Source organism: Arvicola amphibius, chromosome 3 (genome assembly GCF_903992535.2).
Source record: "Arvicola amphibius chromosome 3, mArvAmp1.2, whole genome shotgun sequence".
NCBI lineage: Eukaryota > Metazoa > Chordata > Mammalia > Rodentia > Cricetidae > Arvicola > Arvicola amphibius.
Window position 1 is genome coordinate 144,136,144 of NC_052049.1, and position 22,949 is coordinate 144,159,092.

The window sequence follows — 22,949 nt, forward strand, 5'->3', positions numbered from 1 at the left end:
GCCTTCTTTTTTTTTTTTCAAAATGGAGAAATAAAGTTGATTTTTGTTTTGTTTTTTGTTTAAAAGTTAGGCTTTTTTTGTTGTTCAAAAGATAAGGATTCCTGTAGTCCAGGCTGACCTTGGACTCTGTGTAACTGAGAATGACCTTGAACTCCTGATCCAGTTGTTTCTATCTCCCAAGTGCTGAGATTACAGAAGGACACACAAAACTACCCCAGTGTGAGACACACTGGATCTTGTTTAGGTTTTATCTGTGTCACTTCAGACACTACACTTTACAGTGTATTAATACACTTTACAGTGTATCAGCACTGCTCATTTGAGTTAAAAGTTAGGTTTTTGCTTCATTTAATTCATCTTGCCTTTATTATGTGTATAGATCATAGCAGCAAACTTTAAGCTATAGACTATTGACAATTGATATATTTTTAGTCTTGACCTCTGCTCAATTACTAGTTTAAATATGTTTAACTAGGTTAAATAAGTCTTTAGGGTTTGGCAGAAATTCCCATAGTTACCCTCCCTAACGTCCCCCAAAGGGCCTGTTTTCTGTGGAGTAAAAGGGGCTTTGGTTTCCCTGTTTTCATTGCCCCTTTCTTCTTCTCTGTTATTTTTTCCCTCCCTGTTTTGCTCCTTGCCTTTTGCTCATCAGGAGCAGGTGCCCTGGGGTATTAGTGGAACAGAGCCTGTAGTACCAGGTCATTGTTGCAGTTACCCTTTCAGTGACTGTGCTAAGAGGCCGTGGCCAAGACAACTTCTAGAAAAAAGAGCTTTTGTGGGCTTACAGTTTGAGATGGTGAGTCCATGACCGTTATGATGGGGAACATGGCAGCGGCCAGGCAGGCAAGCGTGGTGCAGAGCCAGTGCTGAGAGCTTACATGTTGACCCACAAACGTGAGGCAGAGTGAACTAACTGGGAATTGCCCAGGCTTCTGGAACCTCAGGACTCCCCCGTCTCCCAAGTGACACATCTCTCCACACCTTTCCAATACTCTCCCAACAGTTCCACCACCTGGTGACCACAGACTCACATATATGAGCCAGTGGGGGCCATTCTTATTCATACAACCATAATCACATAATCACCATAACCACTGGCAACCTGGTGGCTCACAACCTGGTGTGCAGGTATACATACAGAGCACTCATATACATAAAGTATAAATAATGTTTTTAAAAAAGAAAGAAGCCAAGCGGCGGTAGCGCACACCTTTAATCCTAGCACTCGGGAAGCAGAGTCAGGAGGATCTTTGTAAATTCAAGGCCAGCCTGGTCTATAAGAGCTCGTTCCAGAACAGGCTCCAAAGCTAAAGAGAAACCCTGTCTCAAAAAACCAAAAAAGAAAGAAACAAAGAAAGAAAGAAAGAAAGAAAGAAAGAAAGAAAGAAAGGAAGGAAGAAAGAAAGAAAGAAAGACCTCCACAACACAAGTAGTAACAAAAAAAGTACTATCAAGAGAATACCCCAGTTTCCAATTCTGAGCTGGGGAGATGGGCTCATGTGCAAGCATGAGGAATTGAGTTCAGATTTCCTGGTTGCACACATGTAAAGGACATGGGGGCTGGAAGGGTGGCTCAGTGGATAAATCTCTTGCCAAGCAAGTATGAGGACCAAGAGTTCAGATCCCCAAAACTCACATGAAAGCCGAGCAGGCATGCTGTCCACCTGTAATCCCAGCAATCATGATGCGGAGACAGCGACAGCTGGGGCAAACTGGACAGCGAGACTAAGCTGGAATTGGGAAGTTCCAGGTTCAGAGAGAGCCTGAGTCAGTAAGTAAAATGGAAAGAGAGAGGAAGATACCTGACGTCAACTTCTGAACACACACACACACACACACACACACACACACACACACACACAGAGAGAGAGAGAGAGAGAGAGAGAGAGAGAGAGAGAGAGAGAGAGAGGGGAGAGAGAGCATCCTATTTCAAGGGTCCTATGAGAAACAAAGAACAAAACACAAAGCATTATGTTAAGTGAAAAACAAACATCAGCAAAAGAATACGAAACAGCTTCCTCTGGAAGAGTATCCGGTGCCATCTCTCCAACCCGAGTTGTGGAAGTTCAAATAGAGAAAACAAAAAAGGAAAACAGAAGAGGCCCAAGCAAGCTACTGTGCTTATAGGAATAATAAAAAATAGGATCAACAAAAAACTATTTAATTTGGCAAAGGTTGATGATATCACAGAAGCTCAAATTTGAAATTATGACCATAGGCTGAAATATATTTCTCAATATTTTTTCTTAATGTTTTATGTTTTCCTGTCAGCAATTTCTAGCTAAAATATCTCTTCAAACTTTCAGTAATTTTGTAGCCGCAGTTTAAATGTACTGGACTAGAGGGATTCTTTGTTAGTTTGTTCTGACGGGATCCTGTTATCTACCCCAGGCTGACTCACTGTTAGCCCTGCCTGGCTTCAAATGCACAGCAGTCCTGCTGCTGCCTCCTGATTTGCCTCCCCCAGGCCAGGCTGCCTGAACTGGAACTAGGTATCCCAGGCAACCTTCAATTCCCAATCCTCCTGCTTCACCTTCTCAGAGTGGGATTGCAGGCTTTTGTCACCCGGTTGACCTTTGCTGTTTGTTTTTCTTCTGTGACACGGTCTGCTACAGGTCAGTTTTGCCTCAAACTCGAGTCCTTCCTGCTTCTGCCTCATGGGTAGAGCACTGGGGAACCTTGTCATGGAGTCACTGTAGACAGGACCTAGATTCTCGGACCCGGCTTCTGCCCCAGTGTCACCATCTGTTGACCTCATGAACTTGAGCTTATCCGGTGACCTTGGTCCCTTTGTGAAAGAATCTTCTTTTTTTTTTTTCGAGACAGGGTTTCTCTGTGGCTTTGGAGCCTGTCCTGGAACTAGCTCTTGTAGACCAGGCTGGTCTCGAACTCACAGAGATCCGCCTGCCTCTGCCTCCCGAGTGCTGGGATTAAAGGTGTGTGCCACCAACGCCCGGCAGAATCTTCTTGTTTATAAAAATAGGACCAAGTGTGCCCCTTCTGTCCTGGTTACCAAGAGGCACTAATGAAGACCACAATAAAATAAAGAAACAAACTTCTTGCCTAAAAAAAAAAAACAAACAAACAAAAAACAAAAACAAAAAAACAAAACCCTGCATAGACAGTTAGGTAGAAAAGTGAGAGGATAAGATGATCCAGCCTGAGCCGGTTTCCTGTCTGAGGTAGAAGCCGATGTGCGGCACGGCTAATGCAGAGTCAGTCAGCACAGATGATTCATCGCACAGTTGAGTCAATATGCTTTGAGTCAATATGCTTTGGGAAATGCAGTTTGGGCTAAGGTGGTTCGAACTCTGTCTCTGCATTCACCTGCGACTGTGTACCAGCTTCTCTAGAACATGAGGAGAGATTAGTTTGTGTTTCTGGCAGGCTTTGTGTTTTGTTTGCCTCTGTGGCTCTCCTGGAAGAACTATCTTCTATGTGTGAAAACCCACTGTCACTGTGAGTATGGGCATGGCTTCAGAACAGCAGGGTAGGCACCAGCAGGTCACCAGAAGCAAGGAAAGCTAATTCACAAAGCTTGTTACGTTTATGGTTTCAGGTAAGCATATATAACTATGTGTGAAATTATTTTACACTGAGTAACGTACTCCAATGCCACCTTCGATTTGGGAGCACTAGGGCCCAGGGAGGACCACTGGCATTCAGGGAGGACTATTGGGTTGTGTGGTTGTTTCCAGTCTTGTGCTTGTGGTGGTGGCAAACAAACAAGTTACAGGAGCCTAAAATTCGTAACCTTTTCCTCCTGGTGATTTTTACCTCTTTTTCTGCCATGCTGCCTGATCCATTGCTCTCTTGTGAGGCAACATGGCTTGCATCAAATCCAGTTTAGGTGACTGGAATGGAGCATAAATGTTGACTTTGCCTTTGAACAGTGTTTGACCTCATTGGGCTTCTTGACTATATAAATCTTTATCTCTGAGTGAGCAATAAGTGTCTGAAACCTCAATAAATTTAAAAAAAGGGAAATATAAGTAGGGAGTAAATTGTTGATTAAATTCAGTTTTGTGTTTGTATGTGCATGTCATTTATGTGTTCATGTGTGTGACTGTATGCATATATGTGTTTATAAAGGTATGCCTTTATGTGAGTGTGTGTGTGTGTGTGTGTGGTGCTGAGAATTAAATCCAGGCCTGTATGCAAGCATTCTGTCACTGCTATATTCCCAATGCTATGCCCAGTGACTCGTACCCATTTTCAACCTCCTTTTTGTGTCATTGGGTCTGTTTTTGTTGTTTGTGTGTATGGGGAACACGGAAGGGGCTGGAAGGAATAAGTAGCTGGGAGACTCGAGCAGCCGTTCTCAATTTGTGGGTAACCTTTTTACAGGGCTCACCTAAGACCAGTAGGAGAACAGATATTTACATTACAACCCACAACAGTAGTAAAATTGTAGCTATAAAGTAGTAATGAAAATAATTTTGTGGTCGGAGGTCACCACAACTTGAGTAACTATTTAAAGGGTCGCAGCATTAGGAGGACTGAGAACCACTGGGCTAGAGAGAGGAAAGGGAGGGAGGAAATATACTTCTATTTCAAGTAAAACCTTTTTTTTTTTTTAAAAAGAAGCTGCTGCTTCTCAGCATATCAAGGCTATAAAGAAATGTGGGTTTATTCCAATGCCCAACAGAGAACCGCTAGTGGAAGCATTATGTAACAAACACCCGACAAGGGCTCAGTTGTCCAGCATGCCTTGAAACAGGACTTCTCAGGTCTTCAGGGAGCATAAGACAGTGGGAAGAAGGTTTACACTTAGTTCAACCCATTTGAGGCTTTTCCAGAGCAGCACATCTCTGACTATAAAATGTAAATCCAAGAGGAAATACGGACTCTATATACAAAAACCTCAGCTTACGTATGCTTTACTTTTCATAAGGTATTTATGGCAAGAGATCTCTATTTTACCCGTTTCTAAGGGATTAACTACTGTAAATTCAGCACATTCTAATACTCCTGGGAGGGTAAATCTTTAACTGCCGAATTAGTTTTTAAGCTATATTGTTTTTGCTGGAACAGTTGATAGGCTCAGGTTGCCTGCCATCTTCACAGGCTGCTGTAGATTCGCTTGATGGCGTTGGCTTCTTCCTTATCGAGGATGCCTTTCTCCACGTACGCGTCAGCTTGCTGGTTGATAAAGTCCCTCATCTTTGAAAGGTCATAATCTAGAAAATATTATTAGAGTATTGTGAGAAAAGATAAGGCAAAAAGAAAACCCATCACAGTATTTATTGTTAAGAGACATTTTGTGTATTAAATAAATTTCCAGCCTTCACCTTCACAATAGGAGACATGGTGTTCTGGGATTGGACCATACTGTGCTGTTTCAAGTGTTTTTGGGTACCATATTATCTCTCTACTACAACCCAGGGGGATATACCACCACCAACAAGGAAACAAGTTCTTAGACCAGGGCTGATGTGGGGTTCCCCTCTGTATGCTATGAATATGTTTATTACCATTGGTTAATAAAGAAGATGTTTTGGCCTATGGCAAGGCAGAATATAGTTAGGTGAAAAACTTGAACAGAGAGATATATAGAGTAGGCAGAGTCAGGGAAATGCCATGTAGCTGCCAAAGGAGAAGGACATGGGAACCTTACTGGCAAACCACAACCTTGTGACGATACAGATTAATAGAAATGTGTTAATTTAAGATGTAAGAGTTAATTAATAAGAATCCTGAGCTAATAGTCCAAATAGTGATGTAATAAATATAGTTTCTGTGTGATTATTCCGGGTCTGGGCAGCCAGGAAACAAACCTGCAGTCTCCGTTTACACAGGGCTTAGCAAATTTTAATGTGTATGTGGTGTCTGGGGCTCTTGGAGATTGCAGATTTATACTCAGGTCTGGGGTGAGGACCCAGTCTTTGAATTTTAAATAAACTCCCAGAAGGTGCTGTTGCTGAATCAGGAATGGTCCCAAACCTCCTGCTTTCACAAGTATAGCAAAATTATGGTTAAAGGCAACCTCCAGAACCTATGACTTCAGCTTAAGTATTTTCTTTTGTTGTTTGTTTATTTTGCTTTGTTTTTCCAAGTTAAGAATGTCTGTGATTATTTCATGGCTGTTTGAATCGTGTACATGGAGCAAAAAACCAAACCTTTCCTGTTTCCTATGTCTATCCTTAATAATCCAGGCAAACCATCAAACCATGCACCCAAAATAAAGAGGTCCCCAAGGAAGATTGTGACATCTTTCTAAAGACCCCCATACCCTTCCCCATCTCCTTTGTTTTTCAAGTATTAATTTCTGTTTCTTTGTTTGAAACTGGGTTTTACTCTGTAGTTCAGACTGGTTTAGAACTCACTATGAAGACCAGAGATTTGAATTTGAGGCAATTCTCCTGACTCAGCCTTAGAATTACACAGATGTGATACCATGCTCGGTTTGCAATTTACATTTTGAAAAGCATATCTTTCCTCCCCACCCTTAGGGCTTTATATTACCCTGGAAGGTGGAGGCAGGAGGATCAGAGGTTCAAGGTCATCGTCTACTACCTAGCAAGTTCAAGGCCAGCCTTGGTTACTTTAGACCCTGTTTTGAAAACAAAAACCAAGAGGCTTGTCGTTTGAATGATAAATGTCCACCAGAAACTAGGTCAACACTTGATCCCCAGTTGGTGGCACTTAGATTATGAAACTCTTAGGAGATGTAACCTTGATAGAGGGTTATGTCACTGAGTGTAGGCTTTGAGTGTTTATAGCCTACTTGTGGCTCTTATTCATTGTCTACTATCTGTGACTTGATAAAGTGTGATTAGCTCCCTGCTTTAGTTGTCTGCTGCCGTGCATCTCGCCATTATGGACTCTTTCTCGGCAGCCTTCAGCCCAAATCAACTCCCTCTTCTATTAGCTGCATTTGGTCCTGGCATTTTAACATGGCAACAGAAAGTAAACAGTACAAAGTCATATGAGATTTTGTCATCATCCTCATAACCACTCCACATAGATTTTCCTTCCCTGGGTTTTAGAATGAGATTCAGGTCACCCAGCCCCGCGACAAACAGGGAAACCACAGAGGCTAGAGGTCAGAACTCACGGTAAGTTGTCCTGTCTGCGCAGCCACTGCCACGGCATGACCCTAGCACCTAGACCTCCGCAGGCATCGAGAGCCACCCTATGCATGCCAAGCAGTCCTCACAGGGAAGCAGGGAGGCCGAGCTCACTATGTACCACATGGTGTCCTTAGAGCAACAACACCTTTATATATAGTGAAGTTTTCTCCCACCCCTTCCCTCTTCAATCACGGGGTTCGAGGCTTCACTGGGTGGGTTGCTCTGGAATGGGACTGGATGGGAACAGCACAGTGCTGGCTGTGACCAGAAGTCAGACGCAAACGCGAATCAGAAGTGCTTCCATAAACACTCCCAGTTGGTATGTCTGCAGTTTGCACCTGCTCTCTGGTGCAGTTTGGTCCATGATGAATTTCTTTGATACTAAGTGGAACATTTTAAATTTTCAGTTTCTGAAGTCCTTGATGGCGTTGGTGATACCGAAAATGATGTGTTTTAAAACAATGACAGAGTTGATGACATATTGTTTGTGTAAATTGTTTTGTACGTGACCATATGTATATTCATGTTTGCATGTGGGAACACCTGTGTGAGTGTGTCTTTGTGGAGGTCAGAGATTGATGTTGGCTAACCTCTTTCATTCTGTCTGTCTTTCAAATGAGCACTTCCTTTGGCCTACTCCTTTATTTGTTTATTCACTTATGTATCTATTTTGTGGTACTAGTGATTAAACCCAGGGCCTGCTATAGGCCAGGAAGCTAGCACTAAGCTGTATCCCCAGCTCTTTGGTTGTCGTTGTTTGTTTTGAGACAGGGTCACACAGGACTGGTAGCCAGCACTGGTCTTAAACTCACTCTGTAGCCTAATCTCGCCTTGAGCTCATGGAGATTCTCCTGCCTTGGACTCTCAAGTGCTGGAATGACTGACAGGTTCTGAGCTCTCATGATGGACACAGTGCATCACATGATTGCGTCAAGAGGTCATATGGAGTGACTGATCTCCACTAGGTTTGTGTTGGCTTCATCTATGATGTTGCACAATGGCAAAATCCCCTCATAGCACGTTTCCATACTCAGAGTGGCACACAGATACTTGGAGGAACTCCTGTGATCTAAATGATTCCAAACTTGAGAGGCACCGCCCTGCAGCTGCCCTGGCTGAGCCCCTGGAATCACTCTGGATGGCTCACTCTCCTCTCAGCCCTTGAGCTTCTTTTCTCCCTTCATTTCCTTGGCTTGCTTATGCTTCTGCACCATCTTTTCTTCCTCATATCTCTGCTCCAGATCTGGGCCTCTTCTTGCTCTCCAGGGCCTCATTTTCAATCTGTAACCACACGACTGCTGGATGCTTTTCTTTTAAAACCATATTAGCTTCTAATTTAGGCTCCTATGGCTAAAACTATCCCCCACTGTGGAGTGTACAAAGCCCCTTCCTGGCCTGGCTGCCATCACTTCCTACACCTGACTGCTGACCCTCCCCCACAGACACACAGGTTCCTGGGGGAAGTCCAGTTTCGGGAACACAATAGTCTCCTTGCCCACCTATTAATTGTACCTATTATCTCTTCCTCCTCAGAAGATTCTTCCTCCCTGCAGCCCTCTCCCCAACTGTCTGTGTTGCCAAGATGACCCGACCTCAGTGCTCCTCAATGCTCCTGTGCCCAAGGAGGACAATACGAGTAGATCCAACCAGGGCCCCATGATATGGTAAACTACCTTTGTGTGTGTGTGTGTGTGTGTGTGTGTGTGTGTGTGTGGTTGCTGCATCTTCTCATCTTTGTATCTCTGGAATATTGATCAGGGTCTTGTTCTTAAACTTGTTTTATGTGAGTGAGGGAGGACTGCCTTTGAGACCATAGAATATACCCACTATGTGCTCAGAAAATACCCATTTAAAATACTCCAAGAGCCAGGTGAGGTGTATCACATCTATAATTCCAGCACTGAGGAGCTAAGGCAGTAGGGTTGCTGTGATTTTGACCAAAGACTAGTATATAAAGTGAGACCCTATCTCATAAATAATGATAATAATAAACCTTAAAGAGATCTGGGGTAAGACAGGATAGACAAAATGTCAAAATCTGGTCCCTATTCAAGATGGGTGCTGGAGACATGAATATATTATATTGTTCACTTTGTCTTTACTTGACATTTTCATAATAAAATAACAAGAAAATGCTTTAAAAACTGATTTGAAAAAGAAATGTTTTGTATCTCAACACAATAAAAGCATGTATATATATATGTATGTATGTATATCTAACCTTGTTCTAAATAGAGAAAACCTAAAAAATTTCTTCTGCCACCTATAATGAGATAGGGTGACCACCCTACCCAGTTTTATATAATACAGTCTTTAAAGTCATAGAGCAATAAATCAGGATAAAGAAAGAAAAGCAACACAATACAATAGAAGTAGAAAATACAGAAGTGAAATTTTCTCTATCTCAGAAGACATGACCCTACATCGAAAAGACCTTAAAGACTGCCGTCACTCTCGGATCTGATAAACACTTCAACAAAGCAGCAGGATACAAAACCAACATGTGAAACACAGTAGCATTTCTATAAACTAATAACAAACTTATTGAGAAGGAAAGTAGGAAGGGATCCCATTCATAACAGCTTCAAAAGGCCATTGAGACAAAAAAGTCACCAAGTGAGACACGGTGACACACACCTTTAATCTCAGCACTGTGGAGGCAGAGCAAGCAGATCTCTGTAAACTCAAGGGTAGCCTGGTCTACATGGGTTTTAGGGCAGTCACGGACACTTTACTTAACCAAGGAGGTGAAAGAAATTAGAAGATGGAAAGATGTCCTATGCTCATGGACGAGAAGAATTAATATCGTGAAAATGACTATATTGCCACAAATGGTATACAGTTCAATGTAATCCCCATTAGATTCCAAAGACATGCTTCACAGAACCAGAGAAAAATCTTAAACCTCACATGGAAACTCAAAAGACCCTGAATAACAAGCAGAAAGACCGACGCTGGGAGTGTAACACCTGACCTCAACAAAACAAACAAGCAAACAAAACCATTCTTCTCTGTGATAGCTTAAAAACCAAAAGAGAAGCGGGGGGGGGGGGGGGTGGGGGTGGGTGGGGGGCATATCACCCATGACATCTGAGAGTCAGAGTTTAAGAAGAGACTTTAACTCAGTCAATTTGACTTCAAGGATTGTAGTAGAAAAAGAACTCTGGGGAAATGTGCGAAGTTTGTGATGCACAACCACAGCAAGCCCCTACCTTCTTTGTTGCCTTTTTTATTGTGCTTCTTCAACCATTCGATGTTTTTTCTAATGGCTTCCAAATAGGCTTCTGTTTTCCCTGGAAAAGGAAGGAGAGTCAGATTAAATATAAAACTTCACTCACTGTACCTCTTTTTCAAGGCCATGACAATGTTCAAAACCATAAACACTGAACTTGTAGAACAGTAGGTCTCTATTCAAGTGTGCGCACTTGTGAATAAGATTCCAGACACAGACCGTGTTGGGAAGTATCAAGAATGGTTAGTTATGCTGCACACAAATTTACTTTGATGTCTGCATAGGTTTTTTTTTTAAGATTTATTTATTATGTATACAACATTCTGCCTCCATGTATGCCCACACGCCAGAGGAGGGTGCCAGATCTCAGTACAGATGGTTGTGAGCCACTATGTGGTTGCTGGGAATTGAACTCAGGACCTCTGGAAGAGCAGCCAGTGCTCTTAACCTCTGAGCCATCCCTCCAGCCCTGCATAGGTTTTTTTAAAAAAGATTTATTTAATTTTTAATTGTGTGCATTTGTGTGTGTCTGTGTTGGTATGTGCATGTGTGAATTCAGTTGTCCATGGAGACCAGAAGAAGGCATTAGGTTCCCTGAGGCTGGATTAAAGGCACTTCTGAGCCATCTGACATGGGTGCTGGGAACTGAACTCAGGTTTTCTGCGAGAACACTATGTGCTCTTAGCTGCTGGGCCATCTCTCCAGCTTCGGCTTAGACATTTCGATTCCATTTCCCAGATCGATGTGTCCCCATGATTCTTAGATTGGGTAATTTCAGGTTAGAGATGGTTCTTGTGAGGAGGAGTCTCAAGTCAAAACATGAGTCGGAATGGCAGATGTTTGCCAACCCATCTGTTGAAGGTTCACAATCTCTGTCTGTGGTCTCTCTTACAACTCCAAGCCCTGTTTTGAGAGTGTCTAGGTCAACACTCAGATGAGAAGGTCGGACCAGGCCTTTGGATCCATCAGGATGATGAACTTCTGAACCAACTCTAGTAAAACTCCTTTAGATATACTGAATATAAAATTATAGATATAACTCTTGGGAGAGTTTCCCAGGATAATTGAGCAACGGCTCTGGGATACCATTGGCATTGGTGTCTGGAAGTAGGTATTATTACCTTAAGAATGAGGACTCTGAAGTTTGACTAAGGCCAAGAAATAATAGCATTGGTTGGCCTGTGTTGCTTGGTTTCTCATATGTGCACCATCTGAAAGACCAGATCCCACCGTTAGACGCTGACAGTGAGATAGCTCGGCTGACACTGAAGCTATCTATCATACCTAATGAGATGAACTCTTCATGTTCAAAGTGTAGCAAGACACCAGGTAGCTTCCCCCTCTCTCTTTCATCTAGTGGCAGAGGCCTTGAGAGTCCAGAACCTCTGTAGAGCTGGTTATCCAGCTTCTGTGTGGCAATGCCATCAATCTGCAGCTACCTTGAGCCCTGATGCCACTAGTGACTGCAGAGCTCTGTCTGCTCTAGCCGGGCCATGTGTTTACCATGTGCCACAGGTTGTTCTTCCTGCTCCAAAATGCATTCCCATCCACCCGTTCCTCTCAGCAAGTTTTTGAGGCAACCCTAACATCATTGCTTATTTCACAGATGAAGATGCTGAGGCACAGAGAGAGTAAAGCAATATATATATTAGTTAGTCGTAGAGCCGGGACTGCACTTGGGGATTCTGATCACAGTCCATGTGCAGTGTATCACTGCCTTAAGACCTGTCAGGGTTATATTTCCACAGTTGCATTTAAGAGGACTCTCTGGACAGCTTTCTTCCTGGCCCGAAGTCCACGCAGACTTCATTATTATGACTTCATGCTATCAAGTTCCCAATGAAGTGCCGAGAAACTTCTATGGAAAAGGGATAAACGGACAATAAAAGAGACTTGCCACAATTTTTGGTCCCCTATTTGCTGTCTTCACCTATGCAAGAGCAGCTTTAGTTTCAATGGTTTGCTTCTATGAATGTGAGGCTTGTTGTCATGAATATCAGGTGAAGCTGCAGGCAAGATAGCTCAGTGTATTATAAGCAGTTGCTTCAAAAATCTGATGACCTGGGTTCGATTCCGAGAACCACTGTGAAGTGGGAAGGAGAGAACTGGTGCTTGAAAACTGTCCTCTGATCTCCACACACCCTGCCTCATAAACAGTAACATATGTAAAGGAATATGAGTCAGAACACGTAGAAAAGAATGTCCCAGGTTAGTGTTAACAATTCAGTACATGGGCGTTGGTGCTGTTTGTTACTTGTTAGAGAGTTGACCAGCAGGATTTGTAAGTTTGCTTATTGATTTATTTGAGACAAGGTTTCTCCATGATCCATGATTGGTCTGCAACTTTCTACATAGACCGGGTTGGTCTCCAGCTGGTGGCTATCCTCCTGTCTCTGCCTTCTGTGTATTGGGATTATGGTGTGAGCCACCGTGCCTCCTTCTGGATTTAGTAATATAGTGATTTCTCTTTCAAAATAATTTAGTTAGATGAGGCATTTTGAACAAGGAAAGAAATCTTAGTGCAGTATAGTCAAAACTTCAAACTTAATTCCTCTTATAAAGAGTTTAAATCAAGTTAGTGATCTTCATATAATGTATTTTAATAACTAGATAACAATTTATCTTAGAATATTAGAAAATTAGGGCTTCTAAAACTTTTGAGTATATCTTAACATATTCTGCTTTAAACAATTAAAAATAATTTAAAGCATTCTTTTGAAAAGCTAATCTTTGATATAGTAAATCTTATGTGAGAAAAAGAAAATCAGTGCTTACTCACTATTTAAATACTACATTAAAAATGATGCATTAGGAAGGCTAAAATATTTTGAGGGCCTGAGAATGGAATGTAGTTCAGTTGAGATATTTTTTTTTTTTTTTTTTTGCCTAGCATGTACAAAGCCCCAGGTCCTATCCCCAGCAACACACAAACAAGGTTTGGTAATTCATGCTTGCAATCTTAGCACTTGGGAGGTGGAGGCAGGAGGATCTGGAGTTCAAGGTCATCCTCAGTTACCTAGTGAGTCTAAAACAAACCTGGAATATATAAGACCCTGGTCTGGTGGGAGCATGGGGGTTCACAATTTTATCCTGGCACTTGGGGCAGAGGGGCAGAGGGGCAGGGGCAGAGGCAGAGGGGCAGAGGGGCTGAGGGGCAGGGGGGCAGAGGGGCAGGGGTCTGGGGGTAGAGGGGCAGAGGGACAGAGGGGCAGAGGGGCAGAGGGGCAGAGGGGCAGAGAGGCAGAGGGGCAGGGGCAGGGGCAGGAGGGCAGGGGGTCTCCCTGAATTTGAGGTCAGACTGGTCTACATGCTGAGTTTCAGGACTGCCAGAGCTTCATAGTGAGGCCCTGCTTAAAACAAACAAACAAACAAACAAACAAACAACAATAAAAATCCAGCACACCACATTCTCTACCTTTGAGTCCTCCCCATTTGAAGACTTATTATTTTCTTTCTTTCTTTCTTTCTTTCTTTCTTTCTTTCTTTCTTTCTTTCTTTCCTCTCTCTCTCTCTCTCTCTCTCTCTCTCTCTCTCTTTCTTTTTTTTGGACAGGGTTTCTCTGTAGCTTTGGAACCTGTCCTGGGACTAGCTCTTGTAGACCAGGGTGGCCTTGACCTCACAGAGATCCATTTGCCTCTGCCCCCCGAGTGCTGGAATTAAAGGCGCGCGCCACCACCACCTGGCTTTAATTTTTATTTTATGTGCACGGGAGTATTTTCTGCATGTATGTAAATGTGGGCCTGGTGCCCATGGAGGCCAGAGGAGGGCATGGGATTCATTGGAACTGGAGTTACAGATGGCTATGAGCTGCCACGTAGGTGCTGGGAATGGAACCTGGGTATTTGGGAAGAGCAGCTAGTGCTCTTAACTGCTGAGCCCCTGGGCCTCCTTTTATTCACCTATGATAACAGGACAGCTCTCATCGGATAGACAATAAAATGACAGATCGGTACTTCAGCCTCCTGTTCCTCAGGCATGTTCACACGGCCTCCTCAGTGCTTTTAAGTCTTTGTTGCCCACTGACGAACCCTGAAAATTAACACATATCTAGGGGTAAGGAATCAAGTATCAGCCTCTTAATACATAACCCTGAGGTTATTCGAATGTGTGGCAAAGTCTGGCCGCCAATGTCACCAGATCCGAGTCCTCCACACATTTACTGGGACATGGGTGAAAGTGGGGATGAAGTCAGATGTCCTCTGCTCCTGGAGAGGAGCAGCTGGCTTTTATTTACATTTTCTCTTCCCTGAGCTGCAGAGTAAACCTTTTATTTATGCAGTGTGCGCTGAAAGCCCATGAGAGTCCACTTTGGAACACTGGGTTCTTTTTTTTTTTCAATTTATTTCAGCAGTCCTTGGAAAAAATAGCTCATGGCTGAGGTAATATGGCATGAGCCTTAAAACACATGCTGAAGTAGATGGGAGGGAGCCAGAGTCAAGACGCAAGCCTGTTCTCTGGCTGTTCTGGTCCTCAGTGCCATAAGAGAAATATCCCTTCATACACATGGCTTTGTTGGCCCTGATGTACTATCCTGACCTCTTCCTGTCCTGAACAAAAGCATAGAAATCCATATGGTTGATCTACTGATACTGCAGACCCTAATGACATTAGAGTTTTAAGAACATTTACAATATAAATAACAACAAAAGACCCCACTCCCCTACCCCCCCCCCCCAATGGACCAGCAGATAAGTGTACTGGCTGCCAAGTCTAATGACCCGAGTTCAATCCCCTGGATCCACGTGGTGGAAGGAGAGAACTGACTCCTGAAAACTGTGTTTTGACCTCTGTGTGCCTGCTATGGTGTGTTCATCCCATAAAGAAATTAATGACAAAAACACAAGTATTTATAAAGACTTGTTTTCTGTAATGCTTAAAATGGTGTCACTATTACATGGCTACAGTTTTGAATTGCACATCTCAAAGTAACTGGCACAAACACCAGGAAGGGTCATAAAGCCACTCACTGAGAATGTAACTCAGTTGGTTGAGTTCATGCCTAGGATGCACGAAGCCCAGGTTTGATCCTTAGCACCACGTACGTTGAAACGGTGATGCATTTCTGTAATCCCAGCACTCAAGAGGTCACGGTCACCCTCAGTTACATAGGGAGTCTGAGGCTAGCTAGGGTATGTAAGAGATTATCTTGAGAAAAGAAGGAGGAGGAATGAAGACGGAAGAAGAAAAAAGAAGGGGGGAAGGAAGAAGGAGGAGAAATATAATTTCTCTACTGGGATAGTATTTTAAATGGCCACAGGATGTCGTTATAAACACTGGAAGGCCCTGGATTAAGAGTCGGGGTCATGGGTTCAAGGCCCAGCTTTACTATGCTTTGGCCATGAGCTCCTACGTTAGTCATTTCATTTTTTGTGTGTTGCTTTACTGGTTTGTTAATTAGGGGGTGGATTCTGGAGAGGCAATTTATGGTTTTACATAGGAGGAGACACTTCCTTTGATGTCCTTCAGAAACGTCTCAGAAGCTAGTCTCCCGGGTTTGTCTGAGCTCCCATCTCGCTTGCCAGCTCACAGGAGACCAGACTCTAACGAGTCTAACAGAGCGACTTGGGACCTGAGTGGAGTCATGTGATTGTCTGTTGCTTAAGAAACTGACATGAGCTGTCAGTTTATGAATTAAATAGTCTGACTTTTCTATAAAACAGGGGTGGGAAAGGGAAGTCGTTCAGGTGAAAGTCACCTCAGATGCCACCCTTTTCAGCTTAGTTCCAGTATCTACTTAGAAACATGACAAATGGTGGCACTGGAATGAGCCTATGGTGCTACAATGCTTATCTCATCCCTTGGATGAGTTTTCAAAAGATTTTTAAGGGCTGGTGTAGTTAAGAGCACTGGCTGCTCTTCCAGAGGACTCAGGTTCCATTCCTAGACCCCAGATGGTGATTCACAACCATCTGTAACTTCAGTTCCTGGCATTGGATGCCCTCTTCTGGCCTCTATGGGCACTCAGTCTCTCTCTCTCTCTCTCTCTCTCTCTCTCTCTCTCTCTCTCTCTCTCTCACACACACACACACACACACACACACACACCCCACACACGTCCCATAAAAATGAATTAATTAAAAAAATATTTTCAGTGACTCACACATCAAAAGTGAGTAAATAAACATCCAACTGGCAGAAGGAGCACCACTTAGATAATGGAATGTTTGAAACGACATTCCTTTGGTCTCTAGAGAAAAATTAATAAGTTTCTGGATATGGTTAGAATTAGAATGAAGTTTTCCTTATTGGCATACTCCTAAATTTAGAAATAACTATTGAATCATATGAATAACTTTACCAATAAAAAATCATCATGTTAAAAAATATTATTAATCCATGTTAGGTGTGGTGATTCAAATCTGTATTTTCAGCACTGGGGAGGTAGAGACAAGAGGATCAGGAGTTTGAGGTTAGCTTCAACTACATATTAAATCCAAGTTCAGTCTGGACTATCTGAAACCCTGTCTTAAAAAGCCAAAATAAATAAATACAAAATATGAGTTCCTTTAGAAAGCAATAGCTTAAATAGTATAAATTATATTCAAAAGTAAAATGAGTTATTGTTCATTAATCATAAATAAAATGTTATTTCTATGGTAAAAATTAAATTTGATTTAACATTTTAATTTTTGTTTATGAGTGTCTGTGTGAAGGTATGCCACAAGTGTGCTCATGCCTAAGGAGGTGAGAAGACATTGGGTTCTCTGGCGCTGTAGTCATGGATGGTGCTGAGAGCCACTGATGTGGGTGCTGGGAGTTAGACTCGGGTCCTCTGCAAGTGCAGCAAGTGCTCTTAACTACAGAGCCAGCTCTCCAGTCCCTAGACTGGATTTTCATGAAACAGAATGCATGTAGACACGTTTTGTAAAGTGAAGTGATATAAGCCTAGGGATTTTGTTGTTGTTACACACACACACACACACACACACACACACACACACATCCAGCATCTGCTTGGCATGGTTAAAGCTTGGCATGGTTAAGAAATATTTCCTGTGATATATGGGACCATCACCTCATACTTCAAAACCAAAAGAGACACTCTGCAAACATTCTTGCCAGTGTGTCCTTAAATTATTCCTTAAATGCTTTGAACTGAGCTATCACCTTATTCTATGTTCCACTCTGCAGTGCCTCCAGCCTTCTCTCTGAGGAAAGCCTGTATTCCACATACGTGCTCACCGTGTTCCCCATCCAGTGGGATGTGTGTGCATGTGCATGGCTTTTGCCTGCCTTTGTACAGGGGTGAGAATATCTCTGCCAGGTATGGTGGCTCACGTCTTTAGTTCCAATACTTAGAAGGCTGAGCCAACAGGACTGTTACAAATTCAAGGCTAGACTAGGCTACATAGTGAGTTCCAAGCCAACCAGGGTTAAAGACCCTGTATTTAAAGAAAGAAAGAGAAAGAAAAAAAGAAAGAAATAGAAACCCATAAGTCTTGCCTTCAACCACATTCATGCCCCATTTTAAAGTTGTGGGAACTTTAAGAGGTGGCAGTGGGAGACACATTCAATAGGGATGGTGGGACTCCAGCTTATATCTTCTTCTTCCCCCTTGAAGGGAGTGACTTTGCTCTGTCAGGGCTCTTCCTATGATGTACCACTCACCACAGGCCCAAAGCAACAAGACCAACAGTTGATGGACTGGATCCTTTCAAACTGTGAGCCAAAACCCAACCTTTCTTTGTGCGTCTCAGGTGTTTCACTCTAGTGAGAGAAAAGTGGCTTAACACACATTCATATTCTACACAGTCAGTCGGCACCACCCACCATTCATGCTCCATTTTCAGTGTTTCCTCTCAAAACAGAAAAGGCATGCTACGCCCTGCCTGTGGATGCTTGCACAGCAACACAGGGTGCCATCCTCAGCACTCAGCATGCTGCCTAAGCAGGTTAAAGGACTTATTGTGTGGTTGCTGTGCTCCTGGGTAATAGGACCTTTGTACATGAAGGAATAAGAGAAGGAAAGAAGGGAGGGAGGGAAGAAACAGAATTCCCTGAGGGAATTGGTTTCAAGTCTTGTGAAAAGCAAATCTGGAGTGGATCTAGAATATCTTATTCACAGAACGTGAAGATGGGGTGCTAAGATGACAACGGTGGAATTATAAGGGCTCCTTATGACCACAATATGCCAATTTTTCCATAAAATCATCAATAATTGACAAGAATGGAAAAGCAATGTAAAATAGTTAACAGCCAGGCATGGTGGCATGTGCCTTTAATCTCAGTACTGCAGAGGCTGAGGCAGGTGGATCTTCGTGAGTCTGAGGATAGCTTGGTCTACGCAGTGAGCTCCAGGCTAGCCAAGCCTACACAGATCCTATCTTAAAAAATTTGAAAAAATGTTAACAAATATAGGGCCAGTGAGATGGCCCAGTAGTTAAAGTTACTGTCAAGCTCATGAGTTTGATCCTTGGATCTCACATGTTAGGAGGAGAGAACAAGCTGCCCTCTGACCACCCATGTGTGCTGTAATATGTGTATGTATACATGTGTGTGTGTTCCCCACTAAATAAATGAGTAAATAAATAAATAAACAAACAAATAAATGTAAGAAATGTTAAAGAGTTATGGCATAAGCACGAGGGGCCAGGTAATCATATATCAGAGCATAGAAGAGAGAGCAAAGCCCACCCCACCCTCACCCATTCATTACCACGGGAAGTTATACAGAGCCAATGTAGAGTCCAGTTAATGCTATGTTCTCAGATGACAACTTAGCTGAGTTCCAATTCCTCTCCCCCAGGAGAGAGAACTGACCTACTTCCACTCTCCTCTCTTCCTGAGGAGTGAAATGTCCAGATGAACCAACTAATGAAACACTGGTATGACCTAGCAGGCTCCAATTATACGAAAGAGATCAACATTTCTTAGCGACAGGAAGGTTAAACAGGGTCAAGCATTTCTGCCCAACTTCCGATAAAGAAGCAGTGTTTCAAACGAGGTATCTCGAGACATAGGGATAACGTTTTTCTGTGAAGTAACTACGAAACTTGTAATAAAAGGGCTCAAACCATGAGCGTACCGCAGAATCCACATCCTGCCCCAGTCAAAAGTTTTAACAATTTAGAACATAAAGTGCCATTAAGTCTTTTTCCTGGAGGGAAGTTGGTTTCTGGGAAAGCTTGAAAACTCCTAAGAAGATGTGAATTTTGTGGGCCATAGGCACATTTATTTTTTAAGGCAAATTGATCCACTGAATTTGTGATTTTTATCAAGTTCTTAGAGGCTTTTCCAGGCCGCATCCCTCCTTAGGTACGGAGTTTGCTTTGTTAAACCCAGACTCTTGAGTGACCTGGTTGAGTAAGCTGTATTGTGATTATTTAGAGAACTATTAAACAAGTTAAAGAAATATTGCTCATGCCTGGAATTCTAGTACACAGGAGGCTGAGGCACGAGGGTTTCCATGAGTTTGAAGCCAGACTGGATTACACAGAGAGTTCTAGATCAGTCTGGACTAACGTGTCTCAAAACACTAAGCCAAACCAACTCATCAAAATGTGGAATTGTAAACTCAGTACATCCTTTCTTGTCTAAAGAGATCAATAAGTATTACACAATCAATTAGGATTATAAACTGAACATTACAAAAATACATAGATGACTGCAGATATTCCCTCAACCATGAATATCCCTTCCTAAGCACAACAGCCCAGTGAAAAATGAAACCACCTTGCCATCCCAGAAGACTTCAGACCATTAAAACACACTGCTATTCAAGCACAGGTGCCACATGCTAATCTTAACTTTGCAGACTGTACTGTGTGGGATTGATGTTGAATTGCCCACTCTGCGAATCTTAGCTATGCAGATTGTGCTGGGGGGCTTTATTTTGGACTGCCCTACTTGAGTGTTGAAAACTTCTGCTTCTCCAATTTCATTGCCAACGCAAAGCTGGTAGATCCATACCTTTGGCTTCATCTGTCTTTCCTCCGAGGTTGGAGTTAGCATCTTTCGTAGAATCCTTCAGGGTTCCATATTCCTTTTCCATCTTGGCGGCTTCTTCCTTGGTGCTGTCGGTTTCTTCGTGACTCTTCTCTGACGGCACTGTGATCAGAGAGTACAGGCTGGTTATGACACCATTTCCTACCTTTCTTAATTATATATATATATATATATATATATATATATATATATATATATATAAAATACAATATTCTGTTTGTGTGTATGCCTGCAGGCCAGAAGAGGGCACTAGACCCCATTACAGATGGTTGTGAGCCACCATGTGGTTGCTGGGAATTGAACTCAGGACCTTTGGAAGAGCAGGCAATGCTCTTAACCTCTGAGCCATCTCTCCAGGCCCCCTTTCTTAAATCTTTTTTTTTTTTTTTTTTGGTTTTTCGAGACAGGGTTTCTATGCAGCTTTAGAGCCTGTCCTGGAGCTAGCTCTTGTAGACTAGGCTGGTCTCGAACTCACAGAGATCAGCCTGCCTCTGCCTCCCAAGTGCTGGGATTAAAAGCGTGAGCCACCACCGCCCGGCCCCTTTCTTAATTCTTAATGCAGAACATTTAAAAGATAAAGTTTGAGGGTATGTTATAGTTTTCGAATTGAAAGGGATCTCAGTGGTTTTCTAATCCAACCCTCTACTATCATTTCACAGAAAGGGAAACTGAGGCCCCAGGAAGAAAGAGATGCTCAGGGTCACCCACTGAGTTAATAAGAAGCAGGGCCCAGACTCCTAGCACTCCAGATTCTGCAGGGGACACTCTTCCTTCAGCCACACTGTCATATTATTATTATTATTATATTAGAGATTGGCTTTTACTATGTTGTCCTTGAACTCCTAGCTCAAGCAATCCTCCTGCCTCAGTCTTCAGAATAGCTGGCATGTACAGTCAAAGCTGATTATTTGTCTGACTTCCCTCCCTCCTTCATTCCCTCCCTCTCTGAGGAGGACCTCGGCTGGTGATCAAACCCAGAGCCTCATGCATGCTAGGCAAGTGTTCTACCACTGAGTTATGCCTTCAGTCATATTTATTTTAATTTAGCTAGTGTTACCAGTCAACCAGGATGTGCTATATAGGTCTTGTTACAAATAACATTAATTTCTTTTTTGAGACAAGATCTCATGTATCTTAGTTTGGCCTTGAACTACCAATCCTCTTGCTGTCTCTGACCTCTTGAGTTCCTGGCACTGGAGAGGCAAATACAGGGGGATTTCTGGACTTGTTGGCCAGTTAATGTAGCCAAACCTATGAGCTCCAGGTTCAGTTAAAGATCATGTCTTAATAAATGAAATGAAAAGCAATAAGGATGCCACTTAATGTTGACTTCTGGTTTCTATACACACACACACACACACACACACACACTATATATATATATATATATATATATATATATATATATATATATATATGAAACAAATAAATATAGCCCATTTGAAGGCTAAACATCAGAGGTAGAATGCCTTCCTAGCAAGCATACAGGCCTGCCTTTGAGCCCTAGTAACAAAACCAATTAAAAAACTCTGCATGAAAGCACCATTTTAAAGAGTACAGCATCGCCAACATGTATAATTTCTGTGCTGGGGGAAAATGATTAAACCATAAGAATCCAGAGCCTGCAATCTTTTCTTCTCTTTTTGTCCCCCCACTCCCCCTTGAGAGGAAGATTTTTCACACAGCTCAGTTCTGTGCTGTTTGCTGGGCAGAGCAGCGTTGTGGGTGGAAGGGAAACAGAAAGGGGGCATATTGTGGAGGAGCACAGAGGATCCCAGAGTGGAGGGATGATCTGGGGTGGGACCATGGAGAAGAGACGTGGGGGCAGTGGGGAATGACAGATGGCCTGGGATGGGGGTCTCAAGAAGTGTTAAGAAAGAGACACAAATGGAGGCTTTTGTTTTTGTTTTTCAAGACTGGATTTCTCTGTAGCTTTGGAGCCTGTCCTGGAACGAGCTCTTGTAGACCAGGCTGGCCTCGGAACTCACAAAGATCTGCCTGCCTCTGCCTCCTGAGTGCTGGGATTAAAGGTGTGTGCCACCACGGCCCGACTACAAATGGAGGCTTTAATAGAGGATTCGCTCAGTTTCGTAAGCAGGCACCCCCAAAGAGTGTTTGTTACATACCTACATAACTTTTTAGTGCAGCACTAGAGGTGTGGCTCTATGGCAGAATGGTTGCCTTCCACACTGAGGCTCTGTGTTCAATTCCCAGCCCAACAAAAAACAACAGAGAAGACCCCAAATGAAAGAATTTTTTCCATGATTTTGGTGGTACGAGTTCTCTGCCATGACAGGCTACAAAGTAGCCAAGGTTACATGTGGTTATTACTATGTTTGAAGCTGCGATTTTAAAATGTTTTGAGATCTATAATGCTCTATTAATGTTTACTGAAGCTCACTCTTTACCAGTAAAATAGCTAGTCTTTTAACAGCTAGGAAAAATAAAACCCGCCCCAGGTAAGTAAATCCTACCTGGGTAAAGCTTGCTTTTGCTGTCAGTGCTGTTTTTTTCCAGCTTGTTCTTGGTCTGCAGAGCAATTGTTTCATCCAAGTTTTCTAGAAAGAAGAGGAGAAATATGCTTTAATTTCCTGAGAAATGATATTAAACGTTCACTCCCACATGTGGTGATTATGGGTGTGTGCCACAGCTCCTGTCTTAGATTTTTATTTATTCATTTTTATTTTTAATGTCCTTTC

At 42.8% G+C, this 22,949-nt stretch overlaps 1 protein-coding gene across 2 annotated transcripts in view; it reads right to left on the reverse strand.

The window, feature by feature from the left end:
• Positions 1-4,607: 4,607 nt before the first annotated feature.
• Scg3 (secretogranin III) overlaps positions 4,608-22,949 on the reverse strand; it is a 38,648-nt gene continuing 20,306 nt past the window's right edge. Inside the window, exons 10-13 of one of the 2 annotated variants that reach the window (XM_038323618.1) lie at positions 22,740-22,808; positions 20,215-20,352; positions 10,286-10,366; positions 4,608-5,180 (exon numbers count right to left, since the gene is read on the reverse strand). In XM_038323618.1, the coding sequence (XP_038179546.1) occupies positions 5,062-5,180; positions 10,286-10,366; positions 20,215-20,352; positions 22,740-22,808 (407 nt within the window). In that variant the 3' untranslated portion in view covers positions 4,608-5,061. Of the gene's footprint in view, positions 5,181-10,285; positions 10,367-20,214; positions 20,353-22,724; positions 22,809-22,949 lie in introns of both variants that reach the window. The other variant, XM_038323617.1, reaches the window with a different exon arrangement.